The sequence below is a fragment of the Callospermophilus lateralis genome, chromosome 18 (assembly GCF_048772815.1).
Source record: "Callospermophilus lateralis isolate mCalLat2 chromosome 18, mCalLat2.hap1, whole genome shotgun sequence".
NCBI lineage: Eukaryota > Metazoa > Chordata > Mammalia > Rodentia > Sciuridae > Callospermophilus > Callospermophilus lateralis.
In genome coordinates, this window is record NC_135322.1 from 40,723,230 (window position 1) to 40,742,709 (window position 19,480).

At 60.2% G+C, this 19,480-nt stretch overlaps 1 protein-coding gene across 1 annotated transcript in view; it reads left to right on the top strand.

Annotated features, from left to right (window-relative positions):
- The first annotated feature begins 920 nt into the window (after window positions 1-920).
- Cpne2 (copine 2) overlaps window positions 921-19,480 on the top strand; it is a 37,968-nt gene continuing 19,408 nt past the window's right edge. The window contains exons 1-4 of the mRNA XM_076839127.2: window positions 921-1,127; window positions 14,456-14,670; window positions 16,927-17,106; window positions 18,580-18,654. Of these exons, the coding sequence (XP_076695242.1) occupies window positions 14,491-14,670; window positions 16,927-17,106; window positions 18,580-18,654 (435 nt within the window). The 5' untranslated portion in view covers window positions 921-1,127; window positions 14,456-14,490. The remainder of the gene's footprint in view (window positions 1,128-14,455; window positions 14,671-16,926; window positions 17,107-18,579; window positions 18,655-19,480) is intronic.

Genomic DNA, 19,480 nt, shown 5'->3' on the forward strand with positions numbered 1-19,480 from the left:
GAGGCTCTGCCATTAACCCTCACCAGCCTGGAATGGAAACCCACAACCCAAGCCCAGGTCTTAACCCTCAGCTGCCCAGTCCTTGCACCCAGGGCAGGGTGTTGTGTGGCCTTGAGCTCCCCGGAACAGTTCTGCTCCCCCAATCTGATTAGCAGAGGCTCAGCTGTATGTTCCCTGGTGGTTAACTTGCCCAAAGGGCCCATAAATGCCACCAAGCGATTATGAGCAGTTTAAGTGCCCAGCAACAGACTCATTTCTTAAGAACCGGTGTCTTTTCTAGAAGACAGTCTTCACAGAAGGGGAGGCTTCGGTTCCGGGCCTTAAAGACGCCAAGCTGCTCTCGGGGACTAGCCCCAAGCCCCATCCCTAACGTCTTTATCTTATCGTTTGTGTCAGACATATGTCATCCTCCCAGTCTCTGGAGGCAAGAAAACGCTATTGAAAGGGGAAAAAATAAAAATGGAAGAAAACACTGCGGTCCTAGTGCTGCTCCGACAAGTCCAGAACCGTGCCCGAGCCGTCTCCCCGAGGTGCCGCGCCGCGCCGCTTGGCTCCCGGGGTCGAGGCCGCAGGCGGCGCCCTGGAGTCCCGCAGGCGCGGGGATCCCACCCCTCGATTCCCGCGTCGGAACCCCGAGCGCGGAGCGCGCCGAGCTCGGAGGTGCCTGACGCGGAGGCGCAGCAGGCCCGGGAGGGCGCGAACTCGCGGCGCCGCGATCGGCCCAGCTCCCGCCGGAAGCGATCGGACCCTCGGGTTCGGGCCTCGAGCGTTCGCGCCCCGCGCCTGCCAGGGCTCTGAGCGGGACCGCGCCCCCGCTGCGCCCGGGGGGAGCGCTCGCCCCTCCAGGAAGCGCCCGCCTCGCCTCGCGCTTCCCTCCCCGCACCCGCCCTCGGCCGGAGGGAGGAGCCCGAGCCGCCGCCGCCGCCGCCGCCGCCCGGCCGGAGAGGAGGACCGGACCCCAGCGGCCGGGAGCGTACGCGATCGGGCCACGGCCGCGCGGGCAGCGCCCTGAGCCGTCCGGCGCGCGCGGGCCCGGCGAGCAGCGCAGCGCCCGGGGATGCCCCGGCTGCCCGGGGCGCGGGCAGCGGCCGCCGCGTGCTGAGGCGGCGGCGCCCGCGGGACGCACGGTGAGTGGGGCCCGGCGGGCGAGGGCGGGCGGGACAGCGTGGCGCGAGCGCTCAAGTTCGGCCTTGGGACTCGGCTCCGGCGCCCTTGGCCCGCCAAAGGGAGCCGCTTCCCCTCGGGGGCCGCGGCGCTGGGAACCCGGGCCACCAGCGCGCGCCCGGACTCCGATGCCCGGAGGCTCGGCTCCGACCCGGCCACGCGGGGGCGCCCCGCCTTCTCCCCCACTGCGGGGAAGGGAGGGCGGCCGGGTGCCGGAGGACCGTGGGCCCCGGGGACCCGAGCCCAGCTGTTTCGGGGACTCTCTTACCTCCCCCCCAGCATCCTGGAGGGCGTCCGGAAGGTGGGGTCCCCCGCCAGCCACCGTCTCAGCTGCCGAAGGCGTGAGGTCGGGCAGGCTGCGGGGCGCACCCCTCTAGCTCACTTCCAGCCCCACCCCAGCCCTGCCCCGGGAATGCCCCAGGGCCGGTCCCCAGCCCCGGAAGGCGAGAGAAGAGGGGGAGTGGAGCTGGGCAGCTTCCCAGAAGTCGGAGTGTGTTTGCAAACTAGTTTTTGCGCAAAAGCTGTCTGGCACCTATGTGTTTAAAGAGTGGGGGAGGGAAAGAAAGAGGCCCTTTCTTCCTTCCCGTCCCTGCAGCGATGCTTCTTTTCGGAATTTAGAGGGGTCTTACTCCCTTCTTCCTCTCGCTTCCCATCTCCTTCTCCAGCGTCGCCCCTTCCGGTTCGGAAGCTCTTCTTTGGGTGGGGGGCTCCAGCACCAGGAGGCTGAGATCTGCCCAAGGCCACAGGTGCAAGAGGAACCCAGGCTCGGGTAGCTAGTGAGGGGTCCCTCTTGCTGTCTGACTTCCCTCTTCCCTCCACCGTAGGTAATTGGAGGAAGGGACAAGGTCTGGGGGAATTATCCCAGCTGCCCTTTGTTTTATCTGCTCTCAGGTTTTGATCAGGTAGGAGTGTGGACTGTCACTTAGGGATGGAGACCTAATTCTGCCTCTTGGGGCATCCACAGCTTCTGTGGCCATGGCATTACTGCCAGACGGGCTCACCTGGAAAAAGTCCCCAGCCCAGGTCAGTCCCTCCCTGGTAGAGGACTCTCCCCCTCTTCCCACCTCTATCCCCTGTGGAAGGCACTGGGGCTGCTGAGTCAATAATCCAGCCCCCTTCCCCTGGAGAATATGGCCTCAGAGAGGACACAGTGTGGGCTCCATGGGAGCCACCTGGAGACTGGGTCACCCTGATCTTGGCAGGCAGGCGACAGATGGAGGGGGCGACCATCTGATCATGCCTCACTCCTCACTGTCCAGGAGGGATGTTGTGGTGTTCCCCAGTGCCTGAGGACTGAGCGGAGGTCAGAGGTACCTTCTGGATCCCAGCTCAGTGTCCTCTGCCCTCCCAGGGCCTCCTAGCTTCAGGAGGAGGGGTCAAGGAGATGGCTGTAGTGGGTAAATGGTGGGGAGCCCTTTGCCCATGAGAAAGCAGGCATTTGGCCAGGGCTGTGATCTTTGGCAGCTGGAGACTGCTTGTGGACAGCCCCAGTGGGGGGGCCACAGGAAACCTAGCTCTGAATGCTGCCCTCTGACCAGCAGCAGAACCATGGCCCCAATCCTCTGAGCGCTTGTGTCATCATCTGTAAAATGGGCTCATCACCCAGGGTCTGCCCAGAGCCTAGGCAGGAACATAAAGGAGTGGTTTTATGTGATCCATCTGGCAGGGGGCCCCAGTGAGCTCTGGGATTGCCCCCAGGCAGGTGACCCAGGCTGCTGGAGTGGGAGGGGTCACCCAGACAGATTTCTCCAAGGAGAGATGGTGGGGGTGCAAAGGATAAGGAGGCTTGGGTTCTCCTTGCCTCTGTGACTTCCTGTCTTCCTGCTCTTCACCCCCTCCTGGGGCTCTGGGGTTTTTCCATCTGTAAAATGAAGCAAAGTATGACATGATGGAATTCACAGCCTCCTGGGAGGCTGGGGCCAGGGAATGGGGGACACGTATGCAAAATGAGCGACAATATGGTGTCTCAGGTGGTGTTTCAAGGGCTCCCCAACCCGGGATGCCTGGAGATTTTAAATTGAGGTGCAGAAGTGAAGAAGAGGTTGGGATGGAGCCTCAGTTTCTCTTGTCAATCAGAAGGAGTGGATGCTGGAGACCTTCATCTTCTTTCAGAATGATGGTGTGTTTCTTTAAAGGTCCTGTTTGGGATGGAGTTGGATGGTGAGGGGCCTGTGTGCTGGCACTGCGACTGGTACGCAGCAAGCACTTGGTGACCACTAGCTATCGCGATCCTTGTTCACAGGGACATCGGTGAGCCTGGTAGGGTAACTGCATTCAGGAGCCCTCCTGGGATTTTCCCAGGCAGCCTGCTCCACCCCAGCCCTCCCTGGAGACAGGAGCCATGCAATCCAGACAGGCAGAGATCGCTGTTTATGTCTTAAAATTTTTGTTTCTCCACTTGCTCGTCCGTACCTTCTTCCTCTGGGGTCTGAGATGAGACTAATTAGGATAGCACCACTGTCCCACTGTGACATCACCTTGCTTTATTTATCTTGGGGCATTTGCCACTAAGATCACCCTATTTGTTTATTTGTACCTCGGTTTATTATCCACCCCCTTCATCAAAGGGTGTCAGTTCCATTAAAAAGAATGAGGACAGGGCTATGTCCCTGTACTTAGAACAGCACGTGGCACACAGTAGGTGCTCAATAAATGTTCTTGTTTTGTAGCCCCTGCTAAATGAAGTCTGTGAAGGTGGGTGAAGGAGATTGGAAGAATCATGAGCTTGCCCTCAAGTCTCTGGAGGGATCCCAGTATCACTATGCTGAGGGCGGGGGCGGGTAAGTGGGGATCGCCAAGAGCAGCGGAGTCACCCATGGCAGGGGCAGGGGCAGGTGTGTGTCTGAGAGAAGGTGAGATTCAGCCTGCCCTGAAAGAATGGGGATTAGAGGAGGTGATGCCCCCTGAGTAGGCATCACCTTCTGCCATTGCTTGCCCCCCCTGTGGGGGAGGGGTGGGGGAGGGGTCCGAGGTGTGCTGGGGAGAGTCACCCGTTCCCTGTGTGACCTGAACTGTTTCTTGGTTAACCTCTCTGACCTCAGTTTTGCATGTAGGAAATAGGCGTCCTCAGAACAGGAAATCTCCTTTCCGCCTGCAGTCACCCATTTCCTGTACAGCAGGTCTGGGTCAGAGACTGTGCTATATATGCTGGGTGACAGTCATGGTCAAGCTCCGGAGCTTGGAGTTGGGGGTGGGGGACCGAGATGAGCAAATTACCCAAAAAAGGGTCATAAAGAGTCAAAGAGTCGTAAAGACAGTGACTGCCATAGGGCGGCGCAGTGGCAGTGAGGGAGGCCTCTCAGGGAGGCATGACCTCTGACCCGAGATGTTATGGACTGGAGCCCACAGGAGCAGGGCGTTGGTCTCTGTCGTGGCTGCGTCCCAGCTGTACCTGGGGCAGGGAGGTGCTCAGTGGATGTCTTTGAATGGACGAACAAAGAACAAGGGCCCAGGATGGAGGAGACAGCCCGGGCAGAGGCCCTGAGGTGGGGACGTGGAGCATTCCAGGAGCCCGTTCTCCCCACAATTCCGCTGTCTCCCTGGATGGCTTTTGCGGCTGACCAGGAGCTAGGGACATCTGGCCTGCCCGATGTGTCTTGCTGTCTCTCTCCAAGACACAGGGGAGAGCGTGCTCAGCTCCCTGCAGATGTCTCCTCCCCGCCTCCCTGGGCCGGACAGTCTTTCAGGCCATGTCCCTGGGACCAGCCCCAGAGGGTGCTGGCAGCAGAGCACGGGCTGCGAGGTGGCCGCCTGGTTTCCGACTCTGGTTTTCAGGGACTGTAGAGCTTGAACCAACAGATATCCATTCTCTCCAGTGCTGGAAGCTGCAGCTGGACATGGAGCCAGGCTCCGGGGAGCCCTCCCCAAGTGCTGCTGGCCCTGGTAGGCTTGAGCATCCCTTGGCATGTGGCATGTGGCATGTGGCATCGCAGCTCCAGCCTCTGCCTCCTCCTTCACATGGCCATCTTCCCTTGAACCTTCACATTGTCCTCTTCTAAGGCCATCAGTCACATGGGATTCAGGGCCACCCCACTGCAGAATGACCTCATCTTCACTAATTACACCTGAGACTCCCGTATTCCCCACTAAGCTCACATTCCAGGTGTGGGGGCATCTGTGGGGGGCACAGTCCAGCCTATAATAGGTGGGTTATGAAACTTCTGTGCCTTAGTTCTCTGATTTATAAAATGGAGAAAATGGCAGGGCCCATCTCCCGAGGTAACGGGGAGACAGACCTACACCCTTCGAACAGGACCAGGTGTGCAGAGGCATCCGGTCAGGGCTGAGTCCCGTCTCCAGGAGCGGAAGAAGCTGGCAGTGCCCTCTCCACAAGGCCTGGCCCAAGGAGGGCCTGGGCCTGAGGTTGGGCTGCTTCCCTGGGTGGCGGCCTCTTGCCTGGTGCTGGGCTCAGAGCCCCACCACGGGCTGGCTGAGGACGTGGGGCTCTTTGGCATGCCAGGATGTGGGGTGGGCAGCCTGAGGGCACTGAGTACAAGGAGCCGTTGAAAAGATGGCAGGGGCCTCCTCTCCTGAGGGATGTACCCAGTGCACAGCCACCGCAGGGGCCTGCGGAGGAATTCTGGGGCTGAACGAGTCCCGATGGCTTTCCAGGCCCGCGAGCTCGGAGATTCTGGGTGGCACTTGGGACTAGAAGCCCAGAGCAGCCCACAGAGGACAAGGGGCATCTGTAGCCCCAGCCGCAAGGCTAGAATGAGCAGGGAGGTGGAGACGCCCAGGAGAAGGAGCCTGCCTGGGTTCACCCTGGGGATTAGGAGCCTCCTGGCACCTACTGCCCCGTGGCACTCCTGGGGGGCGGGTGCGGGGGACACCACAGGGAGGACTCTGGGGCTGTGTCCCGATCTCTGACCCTCTCCAAAGCTCCCTTTGAGTGAAGCCACATTTGAATAACTTAGGCCCTGTGATCACCAGCCCTCCACTAGCCTGGCCTTCCATCTAAGCCTGGCCAGACCTACTCCCAGAGCCCCCACATCACTCGGTGCAGCCTGGAGAAATGCCGTGCCCGTCCCTAGGGCTTCCTGGGAGGCAGAGGCAGGAGGCAGGGTACCGCCAGCCCTTTTGGCAGATGACAAGCCAAGGCCCTGAAGGGAGAGGTGGTGAGAGCAGGACTGGCCCTAACCTGTGGCCTCCCTGGGCCAGGGGAGGCTGCCTGTCTACCTGCTGGGCTGGTCCCTGCAGTGACAGCCTGGGAGACTCCAGCCGAGTGCTCCGAGTGCTCCGGTGCAGGGCTGGGGCTCCCGGAGGAGGGCCTCCCCCACAGGCCAGAGCTTGGTGACTAGGCAGGGATGGCGGGTAGCTTCCCTGAGTGTGGCCTGGCAGAAGCCGGCCCAGGGGACATCAGATCCGACCCCTGCTGCCTCCTCCTCGCCTTGCTGTCTGCGTCTATATTTATCCCCGTAATGGCCTGGCTGCCCGGCAGAGTGCGGTGTCTTCAGAGCTCGGCAGCGGTGCCCTGGCAAAGGTGGAAAGGGACTTGTGGGAGGTGCCGCCCCTCGGCTTGTCCAGAGTGGCCAGGCTGGCCCTGAGGGCTGCAGCCGCCTGGTGGGAGCCGTGAGCCGCAGGCATGCAGGAGGGTCCCGAGGAGCAGCGGAGCAGCGGCGACTTGGGGTGGGCTGCCCCTCCCCCCAGGATGTTGGGGCCATGGCCAGGGTTCTCGTGTGGCTGGAAGATGAGGGCAGATAAACCGTGACGCCTTTCAGTCCGGGGTCCGAAGTCCCAGAATTCCCAAGTCCGGGAATTTTGTGAGTCTGCTGTAATTCCAGGGGATCCCAAGATATCGCGGGTCCTTTCCCTTTGACCTTTCTCTCTTCCTCATGGCCAGCAGCGTTTGTCCAGCTCCCAGTCTCTGCCTCTCGGTGTTGGGAACACCAGAGAGGAAAACGAGATGTGGTCCCCTCTTTGGGCTCCAGTGAGGGCGGCATTTCCTAAGCTAGTGGTTACCGTGTGGCAGCAGCGGGGCGGCTGCCCTTCAGGGACCTGGGAAGCAGAGGGCTCTGCAGAGGGGCCCTGAGTTGTTGGTTTTCGTCCCTAAACATTGTATTTCTGAATATCAGAAAGCGGAGCGGCCAGCCTGCCTGCACAGCTGGATGGCAGCCCCTGGCCGGCACATCTGGGTCACCAGCACCAGGCCTCCTGTCGGTCATGCACTACCTGTCCTCCTGGGGTCCTCACCTTCAATAGCCTAGATTTCTCTGGTCCACGTTGAACTGTCCATATGTGAACCCACACCAGGCGGCGTCCCCCTTCCGTCCTGTGCCCCATACTCAGCACGTTGGGAGGCCACCCACACTGTCAGTGTGCCCGTGCCGCCTTCGAGCTCATTACGTGTCCACTGTGTACCATTCAGTAAAACACCCTTTATTTCTCCTTCTGATGGTGGAGACTCCAGCCCGGGGCCATTAGGAATGGTGCCACCACCGGGGATATTCTGGTGCACACCTTTTGGTGGCCATCTGTGGACATTTCCCTTGAGCCTTGCTGGTCATCCCAGGGAGGCAGTTATTGAGCTGTTGTAGGCTCTGCCGAGCAGCTCTGCTAAGTGATGGCACTGATTTCCACTCCCCCTGGCAAGCCATGAGAGCTCTGGTGGCTCGTCCTTGCCAAAGTCCCCGCTGTCAGCTTTGGAAACTTGTGGCTCTTTGGCATCTGGTTCTACCGAGCTGAGTAAATGGAGGGAGCAAAGAAAGAGGTCGAGCATCCGGGAAGCTGGACCAGCCCACGGTGCTGATTCCCCTGGAGGGACAAGAAAGACTGATGACTTGTCCCGTGTCCTGTGGTCGGGCGTGGTATCGGCCTGGGAGCCAGAGATGAACCCTTGCCCTCTTTGCCTTGCTCGGTTTCCTCATCTGGATACGGGGGGTGGGCTGGAGACAGTGCCTGGCTCAGGGATGCTGGGAAGGTACGGAATGAGAGCTCCTACGGTGCCCAGCAAGGACCTGGGCCAGGCCTTAGGATGACGGCTTTTATGATGGTTGTTTCTCCATAGCCTGGCCACACCCACCTTCCCTCTCTCAGCTCCCGCACTCAGGAAGGGCTAATCCAGAACCTCACCCCGACGCCTTACTTTTGTGCCCTTGGGGGCTAAAGGTTGCTATGATGGCTGATCTTACGTGTTGGACTCAGCTGGGCTACAGTGGCCAATTGTTTGGTTGGATACCAGTCCACATGTTGCTGTGGAAGGTATTTTTAAGATGCGATTAACATTTAAATCAGAAGACTTTCATAAAGCGGATTATCCTCCATAATGTGTGGGCCTCATCCAACCAACCGAAGGCCTTCAGCCTAGAGACTGAGACTTCTCCAGCAGGCACGGGCCCTGGCGTCTGCAGCACGAAGCCCTGCCCGCCTCTCAAGCCTCCAGCCCGGCCCTGCAGATTCCTGACTTCCTGCCCCACCATCACATGAGCCAATTCCTTAAAATAAGTCTCTCTCTCTGCACATGCTGCTGGTTCAGCTTCTCTGGAGAGCTCTGACTAATCAGTTGGCCACTTGGCTTCCTGAGTCTTCTCATCTGGGAAATGGGGCAAGGGACCCAGTTTAGACCCAGCTGCACTCAAGACCCTTCCCAAACCCCTGCAAGCTCCGTGGACCCAGCAGCCACGGGGGCTGGTGGGGACTGGGTATCCGGTTAGTCGAGGGTTCTGGGTGGGCAGGGCTTGTCTGGGGGCCAAGAAGAGCATCTGCTTAATTAAGCCAAGGAGAGCCACCGCTGGGGTGGGCCAGCCAGCAGCTGCCATACTGCAGCCTCAGATCTGGGGCCTTGTGCTCCCCCGGGAGCTTGTTAGAACCCCCACCTGCCCGCCCAACCCGTGATTTGTGCATGCAACCCACGCCAGAGTCACCTGGAGGGCTTGTTCCAACACTCTAGGCTGCCTGGTCTCAGCGGTGCCCAGGATGCTGTGCTCCTGAGCGGCTCCCGAAGACACCACGGCCCCCCGTGTGGGGACCACACTGGAGCCACTTTGGCAGCTCTGCTGTTAGAGATGAGCACCGCTTCCCCAGCAGATCTTCTGGAAGCCCTGAGAGGCCCAGCAGCCGCTACACCCAAGGGTAGGTGGCCTCCTTGGAAGGCCTGTAGATTCCTGTTCGCAGTCTGTTCATTCTTTGGCCCCAGCCACCAGCTTGGCCACCCCTGGCTTCTGTCCTCCAGTGGAGAAGGGGAGCCTGGAGCCGTGTTTCTCAACCAGCCTTGGCCCCTTGCCGGCTGCGTGTGAACGGCTCATCCCTGGAGGTTTTGGTCTGTTCCCGCCTCTCACGAGAATCATGCAGAGCGTTTTCCAAGTGCTTATCTCACTTAGTCCTCACGACACCCTAGGAAGCGAGTTTATGGTCCCCGTTTTACAGAGGGTGAAACAGAGAGGTCGAGTAACCTGCCTGAGATTACACATCTGGTAATGAAGAGCCAGGGATTCAAACCCCAGTCCGGAGTCTGCTTTTCACCGCTGCCTGGTACTGACCAGAGGACCAAGCCCTGTCTTTGCCACCAGCAAGACTTTGTAGAGCTTTGCTTCCCGTAGTTGACCCTGCGACGGAATCTTTTGCACTTTGCAAATACTAAGTTGAACGTGCTTTTTCTGATGGCGCCTGATGCCTCTCACTAAAAGATCTGGGGGCGTTCCCACGGTCACCCAGCCCCAGTGCCCACTGGCTGAGACTCTCAGGAGTGGAGTCCCTGCTCCCTGGCCACCTTGACCTGCTGCTCACCTCTAGCTGCTCGCCTCCCGCTGGCCATCTGCCCAACCCCCTGTGCCTGCCACTCCTGCTGTCTGCCCAGCAGTGCCACCCCTAAGTCGGGGGTCTGCCCAGCCAGCTTAGCAGCTCCTCCACTTTGGACAGCTCCTGGGTCCTCAGCCAGTGGGGCAGGACTGGCGAGGAGGATGGAGGGACAGCCGGCTTGGCTTTGGGCCCAGGTGCCCTCCCTCCCTGGGGCCCCCATTTCCCACTGTGATGTAGGACCCAAGCCCCTCCCTAGCGGACCTCTCAGCAGTTATAAGGGTCCAGGGTCTGAGCAGCAGCTCCGTGGGCTCAGGTGTGCAGGGAAGGCCACTGTCCGTCTGGGGACTGCCCACAGCTCCCAGCCCCTCAGCCTCAGCCTCTTGGTGGAGCACCCCCTGGGCAGAAGCTGCTCTCCTGCTGGAGAAACTGTGCTGGGGTCTCCCCTGGGGACTTGTGCTCTAGGGGGGCCGGATGACAAAGCCAGGCACGTGGACAAACACCTAACGTGCTCTTACAGCGCAGTGTCAGGAAAGGAGACGGCATGGAGCCGAGACATGAGCTCGAGGAACCAGGCAAGGCCTCAGGAGGCTGAGGCAGAAGGATCCTGAGTTCAAAGTCAGCCTCAAGCTGACTTCTGTGACCCCTCATCTCTGGCACTGGGAACAGCGAGTGCAGAGGCCACGGGGCAGGGAGAGGTGGGCACATGAGCAGAGAGGAGGCCAGGAGCCAGGGAAGGGGCATGCGTCGGGCTTGGTAAGGCCAGGCAGGACTTTTTCTGCTTGGAGAGGATTTTTATATTATTTTTTATTTTTTTTTTAATGCTGGGGATGGGACCCAGGGGCACTTTACCTCTAAGCTACATCCCAGCCCTTCTTACTTTTTTGAGACAGGGTCTCACTAAATTTTGCTGGGGGTCTCACCGGGTTGCTAAGGCTGGCCTCAAACTTGTCATTCTCCAAACTTGCTGGGATTACAGGCATAAGCCACCCGCTTGGCCAGGATCAGGAGGCTCACGTGACCTCGAAGGAGGAGGCATTGGAGGGTTTTCATCTATATGTTTAAAGACTCCCTCTGGCTCTGTTATGGGGAGAAGTGGCTCCGGGGAGACCTGGCAGAGCTGGGGCATGGCCTGGCACGAGATGATGGGGCCCAGCCAGCGGAGGCCGGGGAAGTAGAGATGAGGGTAGAGGCAGGAGGCTGCTTGGAGGTGACCTCAGCTGCTCTGTGAGATAGGGGAGGTGCAGCCAAGGGATCAGGAGAGTAAGTCACTAGGTTTCTGGCTAAGACCATGCTGTTCTAGGCCTGGGCTCCGCACCAGAGTCGCGAAATCCTGCCCTCTGCCTCAGAACGGGAAGCCAGGCTGCTGGGACAGTGGTCTCAGGGTGCTGAACTCCCGGTGCCTATTCACTGCCATAGTCCCGGGTGCTCAGGGGCTGCCCGCTGGGTGAATGAGGAGCCTGTGCCTGGGGTGACGAGGCCCTGCCCTGGCCTTGCCTCAGGAACCCATCTCTACAAGGGACCCCTGGCTCCTTATCCCGCCCACCAGGCTGCTTCCCAGGGGGCCTGGTCACATGGCAGGCCTGTGCCCATCTGTGCCAGGAGTCAGGACCACCCTCTAGCAGGCCCGGGCTCCTGTGCCCCCTTCTCCTGCCTGAAAACCCCAAATTACCTGTGGGGCGGTGCTACCCTGGGAGGCGTCCATCTTGCCCAGATGCGCAGGGCAGACCCAACCCTCCCTTAATGACACCTTGCCCGCCTCCCGCTGGGGCAGAGGGGAGGGGGCCGGCCAGCCTAAGCTGTGGTTTCTTTTTCCATTGCGTCAGGCCTCAGGTCCGGCTGGCCTGCCTGCTGCCGGGCTGGCACAGAGGGCCACTCTGACCCCTGCTGCCCCAGCCCTGGCACCATGTGCTCCCCGTTTCGAGCATCCAGGAGCTTCCTGCCAGAGGGTGAGTTACAGATAAGGGACGCGCCCAGGGTGGAGGAGGCCCCTCCCCACCCATCAGTCATCCTCAGCTCTCCCCAGCTGGCCTGTGAGCTGATCCTGGCCGAGCCAGTGGCTGTCTGTGACCTGGCCCTCCTGACCATGCCCGGAGCCGGGCCCGGGGCCAGTGTTGTCACCAAGGCAAGGCGAGAGGTGTGGACAGGGAGGAGGCCGACACCGGGGATGGAAGGAGTGGTCCCAGAGAGTTCGCGCGGCCAGTGGCTTCGTGTTTTTCCTCCGGGGTCAGGAAGTACGTGGAGCTGGGGTGGACACCGGCCCACTCTTGCCCAGCAGCAGGGGCTGGTCCGGGAGGAGAGAGGAGGTGGGCGAGCCGGAGCCACCCATCGGTGATGGCGGGGGATACAGGGGTGTGGACCACGTGCGCCTGGAGGAGTTGGTGACCCTGGGCACTCCGGCGCCTGGGTACTTGTTCATATTGGGGGGTGTCCTTGGCTTCCTCGGCACTGCAGTCCTGGTCACCATGCCGCCCCTTTGTTTCAGGCTCCACTGGCCTGGCGGATTCCCTGAATGGCCCCCTAATGCCCAGCCATCCCCCACCTTGGTGGGAACACTGAGTGTTGTTAGCCCTGCAATCCAGAGACCTAGTTCACACTCTGCCTCTGCTCTTTGCTGGCCACAGGACCTTGGCAGTTTCTTCCTCTCTCTGGGCCTCAGTTTCCTCATCTGTAACATGGTGGTCATCCTGCCCCACCCCCACCCCCAGGGCAGGTCTGAGCACAAACAGACGCCTTCAGCCACATGGGCAGGACACCCCTGCCTGCCCGCTTGCCTGGCCGAGGATATACACCCTGCCCCCAGCTGCACATGGTGGAGTGAGCATTGATGCCCCCCCCACCCCCCAGTGAAACTGATCTCTACCCGACAAGAATAAATCCTGCAGGCACACTGCAGTGCCGTTCTGATGCTCGGGCTCCTGAGATTGTAATGGGGCAGGAGCGGGCAGCTGAGGACTGGCTTTTCACTGTCCACATCCCCTCCCTGCCGGGCAAGCCCTGGGGCACGTCCTGCAAACCAGGGCCTGCAGCCGCCCAGCAAGAGGCTGGCACTCGGGAAGTGGGCTCCGGCGAGGGTAGAGGGGGAGGTTGCATCCAGCACAGTGACTGTGACATGGTCCTTCCTGCAGGGATGACAGCAGCTGCGTCTCCTTAGCTTGACAGCTGGCTTGCCCCACAGGCTGGAGTAGGCTTTTAAATAGACCAATCAGATCATGTCACTTCTCTGCCTCCAAGACTTCCCATCACTCTCGGGCTGAAACCCAGCTCCCCAGAGGACCTGGCTGCTGTCCTGGACCCTTACTGTGTCCCCGCCAGGCGGGATCGGGGCTCTCCAGGAGTCTCAGAGGACAGCCTTCTTCCTGCGGGATCTTCAGCTCCAGCACAGTTCTTGGGACCTAGTAGTTGCTCAGTAAACCCTCTGGAGGAAACGAATGAGCTTCAGTTTCCTCCTCTGGAAAATGGGGCAATGCTACCACTTGCCCTGTGAGACTGAATGGGGAAGGGAGACTGTAAAAGTGACGTGTTATCTGTTCCCAAGCACAGGGACAGGACCTTGTGTTTCCACCATCTTCCTCTTCCTCCTCTGGGGAAGTGCAGGGTCATTTACCCACTCAACCATGAGGGCAGTCGAGGCTCTGGCAGCTGGCCCCTGTGGGGTGTCTGAGGACTGGACTCGTCCACCTGGGTGGTGGGCCTGGGTTAAGCAGGCACCTGCCGTGAGAGTGAAATCTGACCACAGGAGTCTCACGGGATGTGCCGTCACGTGGGCAGATAGGAAACGGAGGCACCGAGGTGGGGGGCTCTCTACAGGGCTGGGACGGGGGACTCAGAGCTCACCGCCACTGGTTCCTCCCCTCCTGCTCTGGGACGCGGGACTGCAGAGCAGAGTCAAGAGTGTCACATGGGCCCAGGATTGGGGGAAGCCGGGAGTAGTGAAGGGTGGGTCTTTGTTGACCATCAAGACCAACCAGCGCGGGCAGGATCTGAGGAATGTGGAGCTTGGTCCACGTTCATTCATTCATGTATTCGTTCCTTCTTTCAATCATCAAACGCACTCACAATGCTCCCTGTGCCCAAGCCACTGTGCTTGGGCTGGAGATGGAGAATGAGCATGAGAAACAACGAACAAGGTCACCTTTCCAATAAGCTGCTGGAAGTGGGCTTCCTAGTGGCCAAAGCAATGAGGGAAACCTGAGCGCTCGTGCGTGGCCCCGTAGCCACAGGCTGCCAGCATGTTCACTGCTCAGGAGAAGCCCAGCTCCCCCCGGACAGTAAATGTCACCGTGGATGACGGGCTGCCCGCACCCCGTGGTGCGTTGCTGATCTGAAGTGAGCAGCACTGGGGTCCCTCACGGGTGAAGAGTGGCCAAAACAGAAAAACTTCAAAGACGAACGCGACCCACCTCCCGGAGGCTCCTTTGTGGTGCATCCTGTGCGTTCTCCTTCCCTCTGGCCCAGGTTCCCCCCAACACCACGTCCCCTCTCTCCTACGCCCTTCAGGCCAGGTGACAATGACCCCTCTGCAGGGGCAGCCTCCTGACCCTCACCCCTCTCCCCCTAGACTGCCAGGAGCTGCTGCTACCACCATCAACCCCGATGGCCTACATACCCGGCGGGGGAGCCCCGGGGGCTGGGGCCACCCCCCTGGGCTCCCAGCACTGCGTGTGCAGAGTGGAGCTGTCCGTGAGCGGCCAGAACCTGCTGGACCGCGACGTCACCTCCAAGTCCGACCCCTTCTGCGTCCTCTTTACGGAGAACAACGGCAGGTGGATGGAGGTGAGGCCCTGCGTGTGCGCTGGCGCTGGGCCAGGCAGGACCGGGTGCTGGGCAGGGCCCCCTGCTGGACCTGCGACCCCGGGGCTCAGGCCTGGAGGTGGGAGAACGTGAGTGGCAAAGGGAGGCTACGTGGAAACTGCGCCTCTTCCAACTAAAACTGAAATGATGATATTGCCTAAATTACCATAATCCATAAATGCACAATTATAATTTTATATTCATTGTTTTATGTTGCAACATTTAAATGGTTGTGACTTAGTTAGAAATTTTATAGTTTTACAAAATGCTCCCTTCCTTCCACTTTTAGATGACCCTCCCCCGTCTCTAAAAGAGCACACAGTCAGCGCTCGGGCTTTGGGCCCTAGAGTTGGTTCCAGCCTTAGCAATGCTGTTCCCTGCTGTGTGGCCCCAATAAGGGCTCTCCCTTTCTGAGCCTGTCTCCTCTGTGGGATGGGGGTTTCGTTTTCTGGTGCCTGCTGTGGGGGAGGGAAGCTGGGAACCCGGCGGGTGTCCTAGGCCAGGACTGGTGAGCGGGAGCCTGGGCCTGAGGCCTGGGGAGGGGAGCAGCCCTGGGAAGGCCGTGGAGACTCGGCAACCTCTCGCTTTCAGGTGTTGAAACTTGTTTTGTTTCTTCTTCCTAAAGGGGAACTACATTCCTAGTGGCCAATTTAGAAAATTAATTGAAACCTAAAGACAGTCCCAATGGTTAGGCACCCACCTGTTGGTTTGGTAGCCAGAGAGTTTTGTATGCATGTTTATTTTTCAGACTACATATGTATCTTGCTTGTTTTTTGGTACCTGGGATTGAACCCAGGGGCATTTCACCACTGAGCTACATCTCCAGGCCTTTTTTATTTCTTATTTTGAGACAAGAGTCCCGCTAAGTTGCTTAAGGTCTCCTAAAGTTGCAGAGGCTGGCCCTGAACTTGCAATCCTCCTGCCTCAGCCTCCTTTTTAAGTAAATATTTCACTGGGTCATGGTAAGCCACTAAATGAAAATACTATGGTTTCCAAAGGCCTCCGGCAGATGTTGGCTGTTGCTTGTGATTAAAAAAAAAAAAAAAAAATGGTGCTTGGTTTGTTGCCCTCTGTTGTTTGCAGAGGGGAAATAGGACCCGGAGGGTGGGGATTTTTCTGTGTCACCCAGTCTGTTGGGGGTGCAGCAGGAAGTGGGAAATGGGATGTGGGGTCATCCCAGATCTCCAGGGGTGGCCCAGGCCTGTGGCAGGTATGTGCGGAGCCACAGTGCTCAGTGCCAGACCTCTGGTGCCCCGCGTGCCCCTCAGGGAGGGGTGCCCCCCACCCAGGCATTCCCAGTGACCTCCATTCCCACCCACTCGGGCCACCCTGGCTAAAAATAGCCCAAGGCCAAGACCTCTTGGGTGGCTGCTACTCAAGCCTTAGAAACAGACTGGGTGGGAGGAAAATCAACAGAGCCCGGGCCCCAAAATAGACGTTACCCAGACTCCGTGGTTTGGGGCGCGTTCAGAGGCCAGGAGGCGGTTCCTGTTTCAGAGTCACCACTGCCCACAGGGAGGCGCAGGGTCCTCACGGAAGGGGGCTTCCGTGTCCATCGGGGCTGCTGGGGCAGGATTCCAGGACTTGGGACCAGAAACACACCGAGCCCTGCGTAGTGGCACCCACCTGTACCCCAGGGACTCAGGGGACTGAGGAGGAGAATCCTAAGTGTGAGGCCAGCCTAGGCCACTTGGGAGACACTGTCTCAAAATTAAAAGAGCGGCCCTGGACTCAGTCTCCATGTGGGGGCAGGAGATGCAAACATCTGTCCCCGGGTGTGGATTCTGTGACCCACCTCTCCCCAGGGCCCCCACTTCCTTCTTTCTGTTTCCTCTCAACTGCTCCGTCTCTTCCAAGGTAAAAAGTTTAAGGACTACAGAGACTCAAGACCCCCAGATGTTGAGGGGGACTTGCCCTCTGTCACTTACGCAGCAGGGCCAGGGCCCAAGCGCTTACCCTGGTACCGGGGAACGGAGCTAGGGCTGAAGGGTTAAGAGTGTGGGTAGTAGAGTCAGATCCAGGTTTTGAATCTTGGCCTTGGCCCTGCTGGCTGTTCAACCTTGGGTAAGTCACTTCACCTCTCTGTGCTCCTGTGTTCTCATCTATGAGCTGGGGTAGTGACTGCTTCAGCCTGGCCCTGAGTTGGAGCTCGGTGATTGGCAGAATGCTTTCTGGCATCCCGAGAGGGGCAAGCCAGCCGCCCTGAATCTGACTCCCACCGCCCTGCCCCTCTGCCAGTATGACAGGACGGAAACGGCGGTCAACAACCTCAACCCTGCGTTCTCCAAGAAGTTTGTCCTCGACTACCACTTTGAGGAGGTGCAGAAGCTCAAGTTTGCCCTGTTTGACCAGGACAGGTCCAGCACGCAGCTGGAGGAGCATGACTTCCTGGGCCAGTTCTCCTGCAGCCTGGGCACGGTGAGCTGGGCAGCCCCCAAGATGCCACCAGCTTCCCTGGAGTAGCCCCTCGGGCAGTCTCTCCCGGCACCTGCTCTCCCTGGCCCCCTTTCCTCGCTACCTCCCCAAGTGCAGGTGCAGACCACCAGGGGAGCCAGCAGGCACCAGAGCGGGGGGTACAGTGGGTGGGCTTGGTGCCAGGCAGGAGAGGTCCCATCTGAAGGGACAGCCAAACGCAGTGCCACCAACTGCTGCCGCACTGTGGGTCCCACGTGGCCAGAGTGTCCCAGGTCTAGAGGTCGCCAGGTGTAGCCTTGATTGCCTCATCTGGACACCTGCGCGACAACCAGGTCCCCTGGGAGCAGTCCTGCGCTAGCTGGCGCTGTGTGACCTCGGCCACTTGTTGCCCTCTCTGGACCACACTTCCCATCCATCTTGGGCCTTGGTCAGCTGCTGGAGGCCGGAGAGGCCGTGTGCCTTGGCCAGCTCCCGCCTGCCCCTGAACTTGAGCGTCACAGTCTCACTTAAGGATGGGGTGGGACCGGGAGGGTGAGAAGAGGGCGTCGTGGGGAGCCAGATGTTCACTCAAACAGGAAGGGCAGGCAGGACCTGAGGTCCCTTTTTGTGTGAGAAGCAGGGTACAGTCAGGGTCTGGCTGGATGTCAGCTTAAGTATAGGGACAGGGAACCAGTGGGGCCAGCAGAGCAGCCCAGGACTTGGCCCTGGTGGACCAAACCACCTTCGGCCCTCAGGGGAGGTAGGGCCAGGCACTGCCAGCGCTGGGAGAGAGCTGTGGCCAGGGGAGGGACCCTCAGGACAGGGCAGTGACAAAGCTCTCGTCACGCCAGCCCTGGCCTCGGCCATCCTACTGCTGGTGGCCCCATTGGCTGAACCCCCAAAAGCTAAAGGACAGAGAGCCAGGTGACACAGTGCATAGGGCCCAGAGCAGGCAGAGAAGGGTGGGGAGTGGACCTGGGAGGGGACAGGAGCAGCCTGTACTGGTGTGTCCTCAGACCTGCGAGAAGACCCAGCCTTTACCCAGGAAACCAGGGCGGAGGCCCCTGAGGCAGGTGGTGACGAAGGGGACAGGAAGGGAACTTCCTGATGTGCTTCACTTTACCTTTCTCTGTGATTGAACCCCAGGACTGTTGTTAGCAAGGAAAGTACATACAAAGACTGGAGGCTGCCTCCCCTGCAGGCTTGCCCAGAGGGGGCCCTCCCAGGACTTGGGGTCCTCCCTGCAGTGGTCTGGACCTTCCCTGGGGTGAGCCAGGGGAGTGGAGCCAGACTGCAGGAGGCCACCCCCAAGCCTCTGGCCAGTGTCTCCGTGTCCTGGCTGCTCTCATTGGCTGGCAGTGGTGGGCGTCAGCCTCCCAGGGCCAGACTCTGCAGGTGAAGGTTTGGCAGCCCTGGCAGGAGACCGCCAGCTGAATGGCGCCTGTGGAGGGTTTGTCCCCCTGGCCCACCTCCCTGAATGCCTCTCTCTGTCACCAGATCGTCTCCAGCAAGAAGATCACCCGGCCTCTGCTGCTGATGAACGACAAGCCCGCGGGGAAGGGCCTCATCACGGTACCAGCCCCCTCCCCCCTGGGTCCCCACATCCCCACACCCGCCGCTGCCCGCTGCTGCCCTCCCCCATCAATGGGCCGCTTCTCCGGCAGATAATCACCAGCTTTGTTGGAGTAAAAAGGCCCAACTTACAACTTAGCAACAGGTTTCTTAGCAACGGACTCCAGGCGGCCACAAACGATGCGCTGGGGGCCGCTGTCAGAAGGCCCCCAAGGCGGCTGGGGCGGGGCCTCCTTCTCCTCCCAGGCGGCTCCAGCTCCCTCCCAGCCCCCTCCCCATGGGTCCCTGCCACCGGCCTCCCTGGGGGCACAGTTGGGGGCTCTGGTTTTCAGCGGTGCTCGGCGCCTCCCCTGCGGTGCCATGCGCAAGGATACCCCGTGCGCAGCCCCTTCTCGGTGATGAGCGCGCAGCCCCAGAGGGCAGGGCAACCTCGTTAGCGGATGAGGGAAAAGAGACCCAAGAGGAAGTCCCCTGGGCAGCCCCACTAGCCAGATTGTCCCTGTGCTCACGTGGTGCTGGTGCAGGAGGGGCGCAGTGCTCGGCGCTCCCACCCCAGGTGGCTCCTTCCTTCAAAGCTGAGGGACCCCGCTGCCCCGGCCTTGCAGCCCCACCCCGGGGACTCTTTGCCCCTTCCCTCAAATGCCCGGGCCAGGCAAGCTGAATTGACCGCACACCCTGGGCGCTCCGCAGACTCCCGTCTGCTCTCTTCCTGTCGCCTGGAGTGCCCCGCCCAGCCCCCAGATATCAGTGGTCACCATGGCTCCATCTCAGGCTTCCACACCAGCTTCCTGTTCCCAGCTGGTCCAGCCCTGCCTGGGCTGGGGTC